The sequence below is a fragment of the Tenrec ecaudatus genome, chromosome X, assembly GCF_050624435.1.
Source record: "Tenrec ecaudatus isolate mTenEca1 chromosome X, mTenEca1.hap1, whole genome shotgun sequence".
Lineage (NCBI taxonomy): Eukaryota > Metazoa > Chordata > Mammalia > Afrosoricida > Tenrecidae > Tenrec > Tenrec ecaudatus.
The window spans coordinates 53670310-53687058 of record NC_134548.1 but is presented as its reverse complement, the minus strand read 5'-3'; the positions used below and the strand labels follow the sequence as shown (position 1 = coordinate 53687058).

Below are 16749 nucleotides of genomic sequence, written 5' to 3'. Positions count from 1 at the left end.
TTTGTGGAAGTTTGGGTGCATAAATGGCACCTTGTGCCCATACACAATATGGTTTTCATCTTTCCGGTTCCCATTGTGTAGTAGGCATTCCATTTTAACCTCTGGAGTAAGGCTGGAGGGATGCTGCCTACTGAGGGAGAATGGGTTGTGGTTAGAGGTATGTCAGACATTGGGGCAACAGATTTGCTGTCAGGTTGGCCAGTCTGGGTGTGGATCCTCTCTACATTTGCTGTAGATGCAAGTCATGTCCATAGATTTGCATTCCTGTTCAAAGACACCCCCCCCACACACACACGGTCTCACTCCTACCGGCCTCCTCTCAGAACTGACTCCAGTGTGATGTGTAATTGAGATATACACACTTCCTGAAAGCCCTTGAGTAATTACCCGATTTTTTGTCCCTCAATTTTCCCCATCTGAAGTGGGCATAACTCCCCCCCTCATAAATGGTGAGGATTTGTAAAATACTGGGTGTACGGTTGGTGCTTGGAATTGTGTCTGGCACACAAATGGCATTTTTACTTGGAAAAGCACTTAACACGTACTTGGTACTCAACCACACTCAGAGCAGCACCCATCACAGCTGGCCTTCACTAAGCACACAGGACACCACTCAACATACAGTCGGTGCTTATTAAGCGCATGAAAAACAAGACAAGACACACGGCACTGTGAGGAACAGACTGGAGCTTTATATACAGCAAAGGATACAAGCTATCAATAAGAAAATACACTGTGTTCAGATGCACACCCACCCCACTAGAACGCCCCAGAAGTTGAGGAAAGAAGCAAACAACAACCATAAATAAAACCAGAAGGGAGAGCTGTTGCTTTGAGGAGGAAACAACACAAGCCTACAACCCTGCCTGGGGAAGAGATGGGACTCTTCTTCCCCTCAGGGAGGAGCAATACAGCGGCACATGACAGCAGTGGCCACGACTGAGCCTGAAATACTCAGGGGACAGGGGACACTTAATGCGCATTAAGAGAACAGTTGGCAGACACAGGGGGAGATGCTAAAGAGGGTTTCCTTCAGGGAAGCTGGACGTAGAGCGCCTCAGTTGACATCCATGTTCTCACAGTTGGGTGGGGAGCAGGCTGGGGGCTCTGGGGGACCAGAGAAGTTGGGCTGGGCTCCCTCGGGCTGGGCTCCCTCGGGCTGGGCTCCCTCGGGCTGGGCTCCCTCGGGCTGGGCTCCCTCGGGCTGGGCTCCCTCGGGCTGGGCTCCCTCGGGCTGGGCTCCCTCGGGCTGGGCTCCCTCGGGCTGGGCTCCCTCAGGCTGGGCTCTTGGGCGGCGTGCCACATCCTGGCGTTGGTAAAAGAGAACATAGGCGGCCTTGGACTGCAAGGAGAAGACAGGAATCCGTGTTGGTTGGCAAACAGGAGGGGAATCAGTCAGGAGAAGGCAAAAATAGAATTAAGGAAGACGGAAATCACACCTCAACCTCATCCTCAGTCACTGGAGAGACACTGTTGTCATCAAAGTAGTGCCACTGGCCACTGTCCTTGTTGCAGGCAAATGTAGTGTCTGGAACAGAGAAAGTTGCCCATACGTTTATGCCTCCAAGGTTGCATCGACTCACTCATATTCCCCTACCCTGATGGCCACCTCAGCATCGGCTCACATACTTGTCACCTCCTAGAGACCCTCCTCACACACCCCAACTTAGATGCCCACCCGTACCCAGGGAGGCCCCCTGCCCAGTCTGGTACATACAGTGTCCATCACGCAGGCCTCCGTAATGGTTTGAAACCGCAATGAGATCGTATTTGTAAAGCCCTGGCTCCGATTCGCTCTGGGGTTTGATGACAAACTCAGAGAGATCCAAGTCCCTGAGAGTAGAAAGAGGGTTAATACTGGTGCCCGCGGTCGCTCCCCAGTCACTCTCCCCGCCACCTTAAGCACCCCCTACCGGATAGGAAACTCCACAAGGAGGTCCAGCTTCTCTCGGGAGAACTTGGTGTAAGAAAAGCGCTTCAGGTGGATGATCAGGATCTCAGGCAGCATCCACAGATCCAGTTTCTTGGTGGCCAGCCGGTGCTGCTTACAGTTAGGGCAGTACCTACAGAAAGGGCAGGGCCCAAGTTAGTAAACGGACCTTCTCGGGACCTAGTTGGTGGTCTTTGTTTATGTTACTGGTCCAGAGAGATGCTGGGTCTTACTTTTATCAAAACCCTGGTTTGGTCTCTTTACATGTTAAAATCTTCTCATTCATTCATAATTTATCTATTACCTTTCATATGTAAGATTCTGTGCTATTTGGAGCCTGTCCCTTTCTCTCTTAGTTTTCATCTCTTGTTTTAACTTTCATTTGTTCACCATATACTTGTTGATTACCTATTGTTTAGTCCTTTCTGCTCCATTTCTGGTACATGGAGATGCAGGTCTTATTTTTGAGACTGGGTCCATCTTTTTGGTTCTCATGTTTTGTTTACTCTGCAATCTATTGGGCATTGACTGGGCACCCTAACGTTAGCATAAGCAGTGAAGACTGAACACAGTGAACTTAAGTCTTTGCCTTTAGGGAGCTTATTCTATAACACAGGCAGGCAATATTGCAAAAAGGAATGTATGACACTACCTTGCGTGCTATTACTGAGCTAAAGACAAAAGGTTTGACCAGGAAGAAAGAGTGAGGAGGAATGGAGAGAGGGGATGGATGGGTGGAGGGTGTGTTTTTTGAATAAGGCAGTAAGAGAAGAGCTCTCTGAAAGGGTGACGTTTGACCAGAGACCCACATAAAGGAAGAGAAGCCTATGGACAACCGAGGGAAGAGCCTTCCAGACAGCACAAACAGCCCTGCTGTGGGAGTATGCTATGGTATTGAAGGCCAGTGCGGCAAGAGCTTGAGTGGAGGAAAAGGGAAACGTACTGAACAGAGGTTAACATGTAGTCACATCCACCATAACCCCTATTTGCTCCCATCCTGTTTCCTTACCAAGGGTTCTCTTTCTCCAGAGTCTCAACAGTGGTGAAGAGCTCAATGCACTCCTGCAGCTTCACCGGAGCTTTCTTCAGCACATAGCTCACACATTCATGCTTCACGTAGCCCTAGGGTGGGGTGAGTGGACAGCTGGGTTTGATGACGGGTAGATTATTAGGGAGTGAAGCAGACATGGAAGACATACTCCAAGTGCTCAAGAATATGGATTTCTGAAGCTAGAAACTCGAGGCCCTGCAGTTCTTAGTGGCTGTTCAGGTTCCAAAGCTAGATTGCACCTGGACCGGAGTCTCCTATCTCTGTTCACAGCTGAAGGAGTTGGGGCAGGGAATATGTGAAGAGTGGAGGAGGTACTAGATGTAAGTGCTCCCCCATCCCGGGACCTCTTACCTCCGCTTCCACCTCGTTGTAGTAACGCTTCTTCATGTCTGGCTCCCAGTCGATGGCAATGTACGGCTGGGCTGTAGGTGAGAGGGGGGTGGTCAAGAAGACCTGTTGCTAGGAAAACCCGCCACCCACCTCCCAAGCCTGGCTCACAGCTGAAGGAGACACCATAGCCATCTTCATTGAAGGTCAGGCGGTCACTGGTCCCGTTGGAATTCACAGTCTGCAGGGTAAACAGGTGCCTGCGTCGAGATCTCTGAGGCCAGTTAGAAGGTCCAGGGGAGTTGTCTGCAGGAGCCCGGTTCCTGCCCATGGCTCCAGAGCTGGGCCCAGCCTGGTCCAGGCCAGGGTCTTCAGGGTTGCCTCCAGCGGTTTGTCCAGACTTGGAGGGGTTGTTGCCTTTATTCCCGCCTTCTCCTTAGGGGGAAATGTCAGATATGTACCTTTCTGAACCCCAAGGGGCACAGGAGCAATGCATAACAACAGACAGACCATGTGCAGGAAGCCCTACCGCAGATAAACCTCCTCCCCCCTCCCTTAACCCATGAGGTCATTTGTACAGGCCCTTATCTTTGTGGAGCCCTTCTCCCTCCTCCTCTTCTTTACCTTTGTCGTCCCCGTCGTCGTCATCATCAGAGCTGGGCCTGGCCACATAGCGCCTGCCAAGAAAGGAGAGGACGTGCTCAGGTGAGGGCCACAAGAGCGGCAATGCGCAGCACCTGGGATTTCACTGCGATTGGTAAACTTACACCTGAAATAGTAGTTAACTATGAACCAAGAAGGCTGCAGGCGGTGGCACAGGAAGAGATTTGGTAATACTAGTTGTGTGCTAACAGTAGGGAGCTTGGCCCTTAAGTTGTGAAGCCACTAGGAAACAAACAAAGAGTTGGACAGGGGTGGCCTCTGGGTGGCCTCGTAAGCCGGGAGAGACTCAGCCTAAACCCTATGACTGTTTGCCACAAAAAGGAATCTGGATTTGAACTCCAAGGAAAATGTATCAGTAAAATCACAACCAACCAGGCCTCCGCATGGAAGAGCCAATTAAGTACCAGATGAAATGGCCTGCGGTTCATGGTGGGGAAGCCAAACGTTTAGAAGCCAAGCCTACGTGTGACGTTCCCACCTAAGTTAAATAATCCTAGGGCCCTATTAAGTTTCAGCTGTTTGGGGATGTGGAAGGAAAGCTATGAAATAAGCAGCTAGAGACCCGGGTCTGTTTCAAATTCCCTGTCCCCTTCTCCCTCAGGGAAGGGGTATACTCACGAGAGGCGGTACAGCAGGATGTGATACAAGGCATCCCAGGTAAGCCGGTCACGGGGCACAGAAAGCAGGAGAGGGTGCCCAAAAAGCATCAGGCCATAGTAAGAATTGTTGAAGTCGCGGGCTGGAGAGCGCTCCCGCAGGTAGATAGGCAGCACAATATCCTCTCTCATGCCCTCGTCGTTCCCAGCCCGGGGTGACACCTCATAGCTGTGGGGAGTGAGCATCAGGTGCAGCCTTATCAGGACAGCCAAAGCAGCAGCGCCGGCCTCAACCTCCCTATTCAATCTCCTCACCCCCCACAGGTTGATACGTATTTTTAAGTGATGTGAAATATCTTTCTTTCAATGCTTTGTGCCTTTAAAAAAGCATTAGATACATGCGCACACGCAACATTTTGTGCATGTTATTTAGAAATATTTTATCATGGTCAGAGTACTAAGGGGATTAACAGAAATTTTCAGTGAAAAGGGGGGTTAAGCACAAAATCAGTGTAACCGAACTCCTTTATTAAAATGTGTTGTGCTTTCTGAAAAAAAAAAGGGGGAGGATATTAAATGCTTTTTTTCATATTAATTTCCTTTTTTGAGCAGCAACAACTGCTTGGGTTACAAAGAACTGTTCGACTTAAAAAGCACTACTTATTTTAGGTTTTACTTAAAACTTCAGGGTTTTTTCCTGAACGCTCTCATGTTCAAGAACATATCTTAGTGTTAGCTGTTTCAAAAAAACCTTCTTAACTAATCTTCAAACCTTGTATGGAAGTGTCCTGAATAGCTAAAACAATCAATGTTAAGAGAGAACCAAGTTGTAGGATTCTCACATTTACTGATTTTTCAAAACATACTATAAGGAGCCCCGGTGGCGTAGTGGTTAGGAGTTGGGCTTTGAACTGCAAGGTCAGCAGTTCAAAACCACCCAGCCACTCAGCGGTAGACAGGGCTTTCTAGTCCATAACCGTCGGTTACCGTCTCGGAAACCCACAGGGACGGTTCTACCCTGTCCTACACAGGGTCACCCTGAGTGGGAAAGGACTCGAGGGCAGGGGGTAGAGTCTGATATGCAGCTAGCTACAGAAACACGAGCGCTGGAATAGAACTAAGAGTTCAGAAATACACCTACAACAAATTTTTGCTAACAGTGCTAAATTCATTTCATGGAAAAAGAAGCCAGTCTCCAACAGTGGTGGTAAAATTGGATTTCCACATGCAGACAAATGAAATAGGACCCATGGCTTTCACCATACATCAAATCAAATTAAAATGGATTAACTAAGGGTCTAAATTTACAAACTAAAACCATTAACATTCTTAGCAGAGAAGCAGGGGCAACACTGTCAGGCCTAGTGTTTCTCAATGAATTATCTAACAAAAGCACCAATAGCAGAAGACCGAAGAGATAAAAATTTTAAATTCTTGTTCATCAAAAGACTGCCCTGTCCCATAGGGTCACTAGGATCAGAATTGACTACGTGCTGGCAGAGTTTGCGTTTGAGTCAGCTGCTAGCGAACATTATGCTCTGTTAACAACTGTCTACTTGGGATCAAGGACAAGAGCAACCTGAAAGATTAGACAGGAATCTTAAAGGGAAGGAGGGTGAGAAGGGTTGCCTAACTCAACCAGTGTCGTAAAACTACTTGGAGAAACTTGAATTGTTATGTTTTGTTGGATGTTCAACAAAATTAATAAAATTCAGAAAACTAATTTTTGGAGGATTACGAGTAAGGAGTTCAGATCATTATGTAACTAATAAATTCTTAGACAGTAGCATCCTTCATGTAATAAGGAAGAAAACATTGAGGCTATCCTGTACAAAAGAACCTTGGTCCAGCCCCACCCCCGCTGAACCCTCCAAGTGGTCTGCCCGGCTAAGGCCCTGCACAGGGCTGGCGTCCAGTGACTAAGGAAAAGAATGGAAAGATAAGGTGGTTAAGGTGGGCCATACAAAAGGAAGAAAGTTCCCGAATAACAACCATATCCCTAGGCCCCTCACTCACATGAAGATATCATCTCGGTCTAAGATGCTACTCAGAGGATCATCCAGCTGATAAATCTTATAGAAGCGGTGACTGAAGACATCGGCCACCATCATCTGGGATTGGGATGCAGAGAGGACTAGTCAGTCGTCAAAGGTCTCCACGCCTACTCCTGAATCCCACCCTCCTCCCTCCATTTGTAGATCCTCACCCTGTCTGGCGGGACACCAGTGTGCTTGGACAGAGCCACACACAGATCCGAGACTTTGCCTTTCTTGGGAACAATAAGCCGGTGCTGTTGGGAGAATTCATATACAGCAAAGATCAGACGAGGTGTGTGATGGGTTCCAGTCATGAAACAAACTCCAACCACACGTCCTTCCTTACTACCCCCGATGGTTCTATTCCTCCCATACCTGCTCTGGCTTGCGGCGGGGATCCATGGAGACATAGAAGACCTCCATGACCCTCTTAGGGTTGACAGGCAGCGGAACGCTGAGGTAGCAGAAGGGATCGAAGGTCACAGACACATTGCCACAATCAGGACACACCAGGGTCGACTTGAAGAGGCCATGGAAAGTGTCCACAATCACAGAGTTGTTCCGACGCTTATGGTTGTACCAAGCCTCCTCAGCCACCACCTGTCAAGACGGTCAAGGTAGGGGGAGGTTTGACAGGGATTTGGAGTCCAGCTTAAAGTTAATGTCAAGACCATTAAACTGAGGTCGAGAAGTAGAGTTACAGCCAGGGATACTGTTCACTATTAGGGATGGGAATGATTTTGAGCAGGAGACTGGGTTGAGTAAGGGAACACAAAGTGGTATTGGAACTAAGCTTGGGACTGGAATAAGAGGTAAGTTCAGGATGAAAAAAATTGAACAGACACTGGTGGTGGGTGCTGCATATCCCAGGGAGGATAGTGACTCCCTAAGGCACAAGATCGGAGCAGCTTTAATGGGAGGTCTCAGGATGAGTGCTCTGGAGAGAACCGCTGGTGGATGGGATTCTCAGGAGCAACCTACCAGATCAGGACGCCCAGCAGCATCACACAGCTCCACATACTCCTTCTTCTTGACTCGATTGAGGTCCTCATGAAGCCCATCAAGGAGGAATGACAGCAGCTCCTGAGAGTCATGCTGCTGATAGCCCAGAAACTGGGATGCAAAGTGGCCCACCTTGGTCTGGGAGAGGCCACGAAAGAGAAACGTTAAGAGACCCACGAGAAATGTATGTTATGGGGGAGAGGGGCACCCAGTTGGCTCTCACCTTAAATGCGTGGGGCACAATGGAGCAGTGTTGGCCAGACCATGCCTGCTTCACCAGGTCTGCGTAGGCCTCTGCAATCTCACCCTTCATGCCCAGCGGATTGCCGAAGTTGAGCTCCTCCAGGTAGCGATTGGTGATGAAGTACTCAGTGAGCTGGGGCACATTGCTGAGGCACTGCAGTAGGCAGGTGCCAGGTGAATGAGGCAGAGAAGAGAGGAGGCGGCCATGATGGGAACAGAGAAAAGGGAATCGAGGCAGTCACAAAAAGGACGATGAAGGGGACAGGATATGGGAGAACCAAGAAATCAATCATCAGCAGGAGGTGGTGGCAAAGGAGAGGGAAAAAGGAAAGCAGGGGACGGGCAGAGGGAGGAATTGAAGTTTCAAGAATAGGGGCATGCCAATTCAGATTTGTGGGATCCTAACTCCAACCTCCCCTTGCCTTGTATGAGCGCCCCCCCCCCCAGCCCCAGGTCCCCTAGAGTTCCACCCCCAACCCCAGCTCTTGAAGCTCATCTGGCTGCCAGACACAGCCCCAATGGGCTAACCTGCAGAGCTGAATTCATGAAGCACGTGTTGCCCAGATTGGTGAGGCCACAGATGCCCGGCTGGCCCTGGAGCTCTTCCTCTTCCTTCGACACATTCTTCCTGGGGTTGGATGAAAAATACCATCAGCTGAGGGACTACTACATGCATATGAAATTTGCTCACGGGCTCAATCCTCCTACAATTCCTCCACATTTCCTACGGTGGAATCCCATTTTGGACCAAACACCCCAAGGCTCACAAGACGTACTTCTTTGAGCTCGGTGGCAAAGTGCCATCTTTGTCTCGGGTCTCCATGACGATCACTTGGGTTGGAGAAAGGAAAAAAAGAAAAGGAATGAGTCATGAAGGGCTTTATGGGTACCGAGATCTCACTTTCCCACCCCAAGCACTGTCAGCTGACCCCCATCTACCAGTCCAGCCACGTCCTCCCCTGCCATTCTTACCTGCCCAACCTTGAGGTGGATGTTAAGCACGGTAAGGTGTGTGTTGCACAGCTGCTCAAGAGCCGTCAAAGTGCTCAATCCACAGCCGTGTCTCTTCCTGGGTTCACCAGAAACTGCGCCCTCCCAAGCTGTGTGCAACACCGAGTCTGTGGAAAGGGAGGGAACACAAACAAGATCTTCCTGAAACCCAGGACTGATCTATCAGACCCGACTCATCACCATTTGTCTTGCGTCTTTGGTCAAGACCTAAATCAGAAGCGTGTGTCTTTTATCAATCTCTAGATGACGGATCCCTTCTCGGGCTTCAGAGCCCCAGAAAACCAGCCAAGTCTCCGAAATGCAATTCTTCTTGTCTGTTTGTAGGAGCCACCCGCAGTGACTCTCTCCAACAGTGAACCTTCAAATGACCGTCTTGGTGCTCCAAAGTCTGAACCAATGCCTTCTCAGTCTCCCAGAGCCTACTCCGTGCAGCCGTGGGGCCCCAAGTGGTGGCTGGGAACATCAATTTATTTTGTGAGTTAAAGAATTTCCCCCATGAACTTTATTTTTAAAAACATGCTCAGGTGAACACAGCAGGACTCATGCCTTAGTGCACCTGTGCAGTCTATACAGAGACTCTATGGATCTGGACCTATCCAGGCCCTAAAAAGACCTTCCCCTCCTTCACCACCCACAGGAGCTACTTCCCCAAGCGCTCTCCCCGTACCTTGCCTTCAATGAGTGGCTAGACATGTCTTAGCCCACTAGCAGCTGGTCAAGTAATGCCAGGCAGCTCTGGGAGCAACACACAGCCCTCACCTTCCACCATAGCTTTCTTGACGTGCCAGCTTACCTGGTGTGTGTGTGTGGGGGGAGGGGCAAAGGCTCCATCATGAAAGGAAATTACCAAATAAATCTGGGCATCCCAGCACTGACTGCCATAGAGGAAGTACCTGTGATACGTAGGGATAGAGAACTCCAGGGCTAGGTAAATGTGGGAAGCAGAGGCTTATCATTGTTGATCAAATCGAGTAAGGTGTTCCAGACCCGGTCCCCTCCCTGCATGTACACTGCCCACTATTTATACCAATGCTGTTCCACAAGGAACGGAGGCCCAGACATGCAACTAAGGTGCTCTACATTCATAAGGGGCTTACCTGTACAAGCCCCAAAGGTTAGAATGCACTCAAAGTATCAATATGCTCTCATTCAAGTCTGAAATGGAAGCTCTCCCCAAGCTGGTAATTTACAATACCTATTTTTTAAGTTGTAATTCAAGGTGCAAATAAATTGGTATCAAAATTACTAGTCAGGAAGCACAGATTTAATATTAAGTTACCCAACTTATCATACTGAGATTTCAGTTAAAAACTGCAAATGTGTTCAATAATGTTCCCCCACCCCCCACTAATAATGCTGAAGAGGTTTATTTGTATGTTGACAATTAAATTAGGTTCAAAATTATCTGTCATTTACAGCTGTTCTATAATGTACTCAGGCTTTATTTAGCTAGTGATATATTGGGATACCTGTTGAGATGATAACCAGGTGCGTAGTTCAAAGCCACCTGCCCTACCGCCTAGAGAGATAGAGGATTCCTACTACCGCAGTTACAGTTTCTGAAACCCAGAGGCAGTTCTATTTTATCCTATAAGGTTGCTATGAGTTGGAATTGACTTGATGGCAATAAGGTTTGTTTTTGGAAGTCTATGGTCATTATAGTCTTTTAATCTAAGTAGTACACTTAAAGCAGCACTGAAAATTAAAATCAGATTAAAATATAAGATTTTGAAAGCATTTATATATAAAGATTTCCCAAGAAATGGATCTGAGGAATTCTGAAAATCTGCCCAGAAAATGAACAGAATTTAGCAAGCTTCTTTCAAAAGAAAAAGCTTACACTACAAGGAGAAACATTTAGGATTGTTTTGAAACTTGCCTTTGTAATGTCATTAGAACTTCTAAAGTAGCTGTTTTTACTCTAATCATAGGGCTTAAATAGAGAAACTAATGCACACAGAACATATTCTGTAAGGAAGGTTTTAACACATAAAATTGTCTCAAATATTTAAGAAGCTACAATACACCTTAAAAAAATAAGTGCTTGCTTCGGAGGCACATATACTAAAAATTGGAACGATATAGAGAAGATTAGCATGGCCCCTGCACAAGGATGACACAAATTCGTGAAGCGTTCCATATTTTATAAAATAAAATTTAAAAAATAAAATAATTATATTGAATGGTCTTATAAATGTTTCTTTTAAAATGTCCATTCCCCCTTGCTTTATAAAAGGATCAGAGTTAAGGGATCGAAGGCAAGAAACAAAAGGCCCTGAACAGGCAACATTTGTGTCTTTTTTTTGGGGGGGTGGGGGTTAAGGGGAAATCCTTCTCACCAGAAGGAAATGGTTTCAATCACATTGCCATGGAAACATCCCCCCTTCCTGTGGTAGTTCACACCACAGACCGCCTAAGGCCCAATCACAGGACCTCTGCCCTCCCTCGGTCACACCCACATCCATCCCACCTGCCTCATTACTCTGATTTCCTTTGGCCAGTCTGTGTGGTTAATCTACTGCTTGAAGTTTATAGTTAATGGCTCTTCAATGCAAAAGAAGCCACTGTTAAAAAAACCTTTAGGAGATTTTTAAGTAAAATTAACATTAAAGTCAGTCTTTCTTCTTCACTAATCGAATCTTCCAGATCTGGTTAGCACCTAAATATCTGAAAGCTTGCGTCATAGGGATCTAAAGTGTTACACAAATATTCACAAAATACTATCGTATCTCATCAATGAGGGGTCTGGTGGTGTAGTGGTTACACATCGGGCTGTGATCTGCAAGGTCGGCAGTTCGTAGACACCTCTGGAGAAAGGCAAAGCTTTTTCTACCCCATAGTTATAGTCCATGACACCCACAGAGGCAGTTCTACCCTGTCCTACAGGGTCGCTGAGTTGGCATCAAGTCGATGGCATTGAGGTGTTTTTTTGTTTTCCAATTTCACCAACAAATAGGATGACTCAACCTCTGCCATCTCAAGTGGGAGTCATGATGAACAAAAGTAACCTAAGTATGTGATAGCCACAAGGTACTCCATGGGAAAAAGACATGGCACTCAGTTTCCATAAAGACCCACGGCCCTGGAAACCCTGTGGGACACTTCTACTCTCCCACAGTGTTGCTGTGAGTTGGAATTGACTACAGCAATGGGTTTGGATTTCTCTGGTACCATGCATGTTATCTTTTCTATTAAAAATTCCCCTATAAAAATACAACCAATCTTGTGAAAAGTCACCATTTTTAATTGCAAAAGGACCCCTAGTGATACAACGGGTTAAGTACGGGGCTGCTAACAGCAAGGTTCGTGGCTGCTCCACAGGGTTGTTTTTGTGCTTCCTCAAATTTGTTAAAATGAGAAAAAAAATATGTGCTCATGAAAGTGACTGAACAATTCTTTGTTTTGTGTCTTTCAGTTTTCACTTACATCCGGAGGAAAGAAAAATTGGTTATTTTGGTTACAAGATGGTTAACTGCACCAGAAAGGTATGTATAAGATTTTCTTCCAAGGGGGCAGCAGGGAAGGAGGGGAGAAACTGAGGAGCTGAAGTCAGGGGCTTAGGTGGAGAGCAAATGTTTTGAGAATGATGAGGGCAACGAATGTACAAACGTGCTTTACACAATTGATTTATGGATGGATTGTGATGAGTTGTATGAGCCCTTAATAAAACGATTCAAAAAAGGGTTTTTATTAAATTAGTAACTTATTCAAATGGTAAATGTAGACACATTAGTCTATTGAAATTGTTAATTACACATCTATAAAGGCCTAAGTACATACATATAGAAACACATTAATTAATCCTTAACTATAAATTTCTGTTTGAATAATGTAGCAAATTAGGAAAATTAGATGGGTTTTCTCTATAACATCACTGTTCCCTTTTTTGCCTAATAATTATCCTCTTAATTCTTCAGTGTTTTTTCTTACATACCCTTAATTCCTTCTTCTTTTACTATAACTTATTGAAGAGATTCTTGAAGGAAAAAAAAGATAAGCTAATAACATTCATGGCTGAGTGCTATTTTATAAAACAATGTTGACTGAAATATTTCACTTTGTTTACACCTTATCTCTCCTTGAACAGCTGTACTTTATTTCGTCTTTTCCAAATTCAGAACACCACCATTATTTAAATGCTCTTTTAGACCGAAACTATCTTCCTTTCTATAGAAGGAAGGGCAATAGAAATAATTAGGTTTAACTAAAACTCTTCAAATTTTAAAAATTTTCTTATGAAAGCCCTTTCATTTATCAAACTTAATATTAATGATAAATCAAGAAAAGTTTATTTTTCTAAGTTGCTTCCCCCCTTCACATTCCAAACCCAGCCACTGCCCTGTTACCCCAAAATTACTAACCTTCATTGACTATCAACATCCTGCACAATTCTCCCAGAGATTGACCTTTGAGCTATCTATCCCCAGTATAACTGTAGACTTACGACACAAAGAGAGGAGCTAAAAACTGCCAAAGAGGCTATAATAATCCGAGTTAGAATTTATTCAGAAAATGCTTTCCTCCAGAAACTCAATCTCTACACATGGCTAAAAGAATTCATGCTCTCCCTCAGTTCTGCCAGCAGACATAAGCTAGAAAAATACAAATATTAATGTTAACGTGATAAGACTTTGAGTTTGTGGACAAAACCAAATTAACTAAAGACAATGGAATTTCCATTAACTGTTTGGAAGCCCCCTTATACTTAGGTATATCTAACATTAATTCATGGCTTCAAGAAGATTTCTCAGCACAGATTCCCAAGCGCTGCAGCAACCCTATAAAATGGCCGACAAATTAGAGAACCTTGAAATGCTCTGCAGTTACCTAAGCAGGTACGGATTTTTTAAAATGGAGTATCACCACACAAAAAGCATCCTATGACCCATGGTAGCACAGATAAATGAGCCTCCACACTGAACAAACATTGGTAAGGTAGTTTTGATTATCACGAAACATAAAAGCAGCCATTTAAAAATGTTCCCGTGGCAATGAGAGCACATTCACAATGTTGTGCAAATCTATCTTGTTCCAAACATTTTACCACCACCACCAAAAAAAACCCTCATTGACAGGGTCCTTTTTAAAGTCCTTGCTTAAAATGGTGGTGATGCTGCAGGTCCTACCTACAAATGAAACAACTCTACAAAAAGGTTGCTGCGCTAGAATAGGGGAAAAACAAAGCCTTTGAACACTTCTGAATGGGCTACAGAAACATTCATGCTATTGTTTATTCTCAGGGTGCAATGAGGCTTTATCTTACTGAAGAGCTATAGAGAAATGTAACCCAGGGCAAAAAAAGAAAAGGTTCCTTTTTGTATTCTCAACTTTGTGAATTGTGTTCGCTCCCCAGTAACAAGGATATGCTAAAGAGCTGCAATGTGAGGAAATCACAATCACAAAGCCCCTAAGGTTCAGAAGAGCTGGAGGGGTTTGAAGAAAGGAGTCCAATATGGCCGGAGTGAGCTAGTGAGGGTGAGATCGGAGAAGAACTCAGACTGGAAGCAAGGAATGGGCTTCCTTAAAGCCTTCCGTGTCGTTTCAGGAATCTCACCATTTACACACTGCATGAAACGGGAAGCTGTTAGGACATTGTGATGAATGGGAAATAAAACTTATGTTTTAAAAAGAATTACTATGCATGGAAGGAGAAATCTGGCAAGTCACCATCTTAACGCAAAAATCAAGATTAACATCATCAGTGACGTCACATGGAGATCTCGTACCACCTGATATGCTGTGGGAAGAAAGACACACAGTATGCACACAGTCTGATTTCATACAAATAAAGTACGATTCTGTACCTACGCTTCACACATAAAACGATTATTAAGACAACAAATACTGGTTAGGGATGGATCCAGTGGCGGTAAAGCCTTTGAGAAAGGCAAATTCCGAGTAATTTCTCTGGAGGGCAGGAGGGAAGGGCATTTCTTATCGCCCAGAGGCACACAAGGGGTGCTCAAATCTTCTCCTAGGTGAAGCCACAAGTTGTTTTATTAGCCTTTTAAAATGTTTGTAGATTTCAGCCTCTAAATATTTTCATGTATTTCTTTGAAATTTTGAAATAAGATTCTGAAAGGTTATTAAAAATAGTACAATAGCTTTTTATTCAGATTTCCCAAATTCAACATTTACCCATTTGCTGTGTCACTGTCTCTGTCTCTCTGCATTTACACACGCGTCATTTTTTCAATAGCTTCCATCATGGTTTTTACCCCCAAAATATTCCCGGATGTGTTTGCTAAAACCAAGGATATTCTCTTTGATAACAATACAACGACCCAAATCGAGAAATGAACAGAGACTGTGCTTAGTCAAACTTCACCAATTTTCTACAGATCTTTATCAAATTTTACTAATTTCTCCATTGTCTCCCAGTTGAGAGAAAAATCTAAATCTTTCTCCCCCACTCCTCCCCGCTCCAGGAGCCACGTTGCATTTAGCTTTCACGATTCATTAAATCGCCTTCAATCCAGCCCAGTCCTTCAGCCTTTCACGACCTTGACATTTTTGGAGCGAGTACCAGCCAATTTTGTTAGTAGAATGTAAATTTGAGCCACTTAAAGATTTCATAAACGCTTATGTCGTATATACTGCACAATTACGCTGCAACTCTGCGAAATGCAACAAATCTAGAAAAAGTACATTTCAGAACACATCGCTTAGCTAACAAAGCAATAAAATAAGCACATTTACCAAGTTACGCATCGACCATTTGTTTAAAAAATAACGGTTTTTTCCCGGATTACTGAAACAAAACAGTACTGAAACCGAAAACAATTTTAACATCAAAGGCCCTTCCCCTTGCAAATCACCTGCACTGCCGGCCGTCCTAGAAAGAGGGCCTTTGCTAGCCACAAACCTCGCCGCGTCACACACTTTGCTCATTCGCAAACGCCATTTTCCATCTCTCTGACACCACCACCCCTGCACGGCTGCTCCCTCTCAGAACACGCCCCTTAGGCAATACGTCACACGCCTTGCCTCGTTCCCAGGCGCCGTGTTCCTCTACTGCGCAAGCGCAACCCTCCTCCCTCAGTCCAGAACCTTCCTCCTCTAGCTCCTCCTCGCTTCCAGAAGTTGCCAGACCACACCCCTTGGCGTCATCCCGCCTCGTTCCTAAATTCCAAGATCCGACACACGGGCCTAGCCCGCTCAGACCCCACCCAAGGTCGGCCCACCACCACCTCCATCTTGTTCTTAAGGTTTCGGCGCCAAAGCACAGGCCCCGCCTCTTTCCCAGGCGATGTGTTCCACCCCCCGGGGCCTTCGCCGCCACGTCTCCCGCTGAGCCCCCCGCCCCCGCCCCCGCCCCCGCGGCTCAACTCGGTCGCGCCTCAGCAGTTCTCGCCGGCCTGCAGGGGACACTCACGCTGTTCTCGATTTGGTACCTCAGTGGCTCGCTAGATGTGGCATCACCTTTAACAGCACACCTGCCACAACCTCTGCCGCCGTTATTCCCGCTTCTCTCACAGCTGAAGATGGGATGAGGGCCCCCCTCCCAACCCCGCGGCCACTTCCGGCTTCTTTGACCGGAAAACGGAAGTCAAGCCCCCCAAGCAGCCGCAAGGCTACGGCCATCTTAGAGCTAGAACCAGCAGACCCGTATGTGGAAGGGCTGGGCAGGTTTCGAGCTGGAGACGGTGCTGTGATCAGTTGGGGCTGCCAAATCTCCAGGTGGAGACCAAGACAGGCAATGTCCCCAAGGGTTCGCCCGTTGTTGACTCAGCGCTAAAGGGTACCAGAAGATCAAAGGCAGAGGTGGGTGTGAACATGTTACATGGTACTCAGCTTTCAAAGGCTCCTGCTTGGGTTGGCTGGGTTTTACAGTCTCAGATCTCTAGACTTATACCCTAAGGATAACATTGTTGTTGTCTGGCCAGAATC

General features: G+C 46.0%; 1 protein-coding gene and 1 non-coding gene across 4 annotated transcripts; one reads left to right on the top strand and one right to left on the bottom strand.

The window, feature by feature from the left end:
- Positions 1–670: 670 nt before the first annotated feature.
- On the bottom strand, positions 671–16375 carry USP11 (ubiquitin specific peptidase 11). 3 transcript variants are annotated; one of them, XM_075538961.1, is made up of 18 exons: positions 16235–16375; positions 8821–8966; positions 8625–8679; positions 8377–8476; positions 7829–8002; positions 7585–7743; positions 6979–7203; positions 6774–6857; positions 6584–6678; positions 4590–4796; positions 3933–3985; positions 3480–3743; positions 3333–3403; positions 2940–3052; positions 1914–2063; positions 1718–1833; positions 1440–1528; positions 671–1342 (listed from the first exon to the last, which is right to left on the bottom strand). In XM_075538961.1, exons 3-18 carry the CDS (start codon positions 8669–8671, stop codon positions 1058–1060), a joined length of 2232 nt encoding a protein of 743 aa, XP_075395076.1. In that variant the 5' UTR covers positions 8672–8679; positions 8821–8966; positions 16235–16375; the 3' UTR covers positions 671–1057. The 3 variants fall into 3 exon arrangements, with proteins under 3 accessions (XP_075395076.1, XP_075395075.1, XP_075395077.1); XM_075538960.1 differs by lacking the exon at positions 16235–16375 and adding an exon at positions 15678–15836; XM_075538962.1 differs by lacking the exon at positions 16235–16375 and adding an exon at positions 15678–15836 and having other exon boundaries at positions 3495–3743.
- LOC142435217 (U6 spliceosomal RNA) lies at positions 10900–11005 on the top strand. The gene has a single exon (XR_012781321.1). It is a non-coding gene; the product is annotated as a U6 spliceosomal RNA (small nuclear RNA).
- Positions 16376–16749: the final 374 nt, after the last annotated feature.

What these genes read in the sequence shown, in the direction of transcription:
- USP11 (XM_075538961.1), bottom strand. Translation starts at nt 8,671, where the DNA reads ATGGAGACCCGAGACAAAGATGGCACTTTGCCACCGAGCTCAAAGAA. An exon ending in CTGGAGAAAGAGAACCCTTG is followed by an intron (nt 2,064 to 2,939) that starts GTAAGGAAACAG and finishes CCCTTTCTGTAG; the next exon opens with GTACTGCCCTAACTGTAAGC. An exon ending in TGACTGAGGATGAGGTTGAG is followed by an intron (nt 1,343 to 1,439) that starts GTGTGATTTCCG and finishes TTCTCCTTGCAG; the next exon opens with TCCAAGGCCGCCTATGTTCT.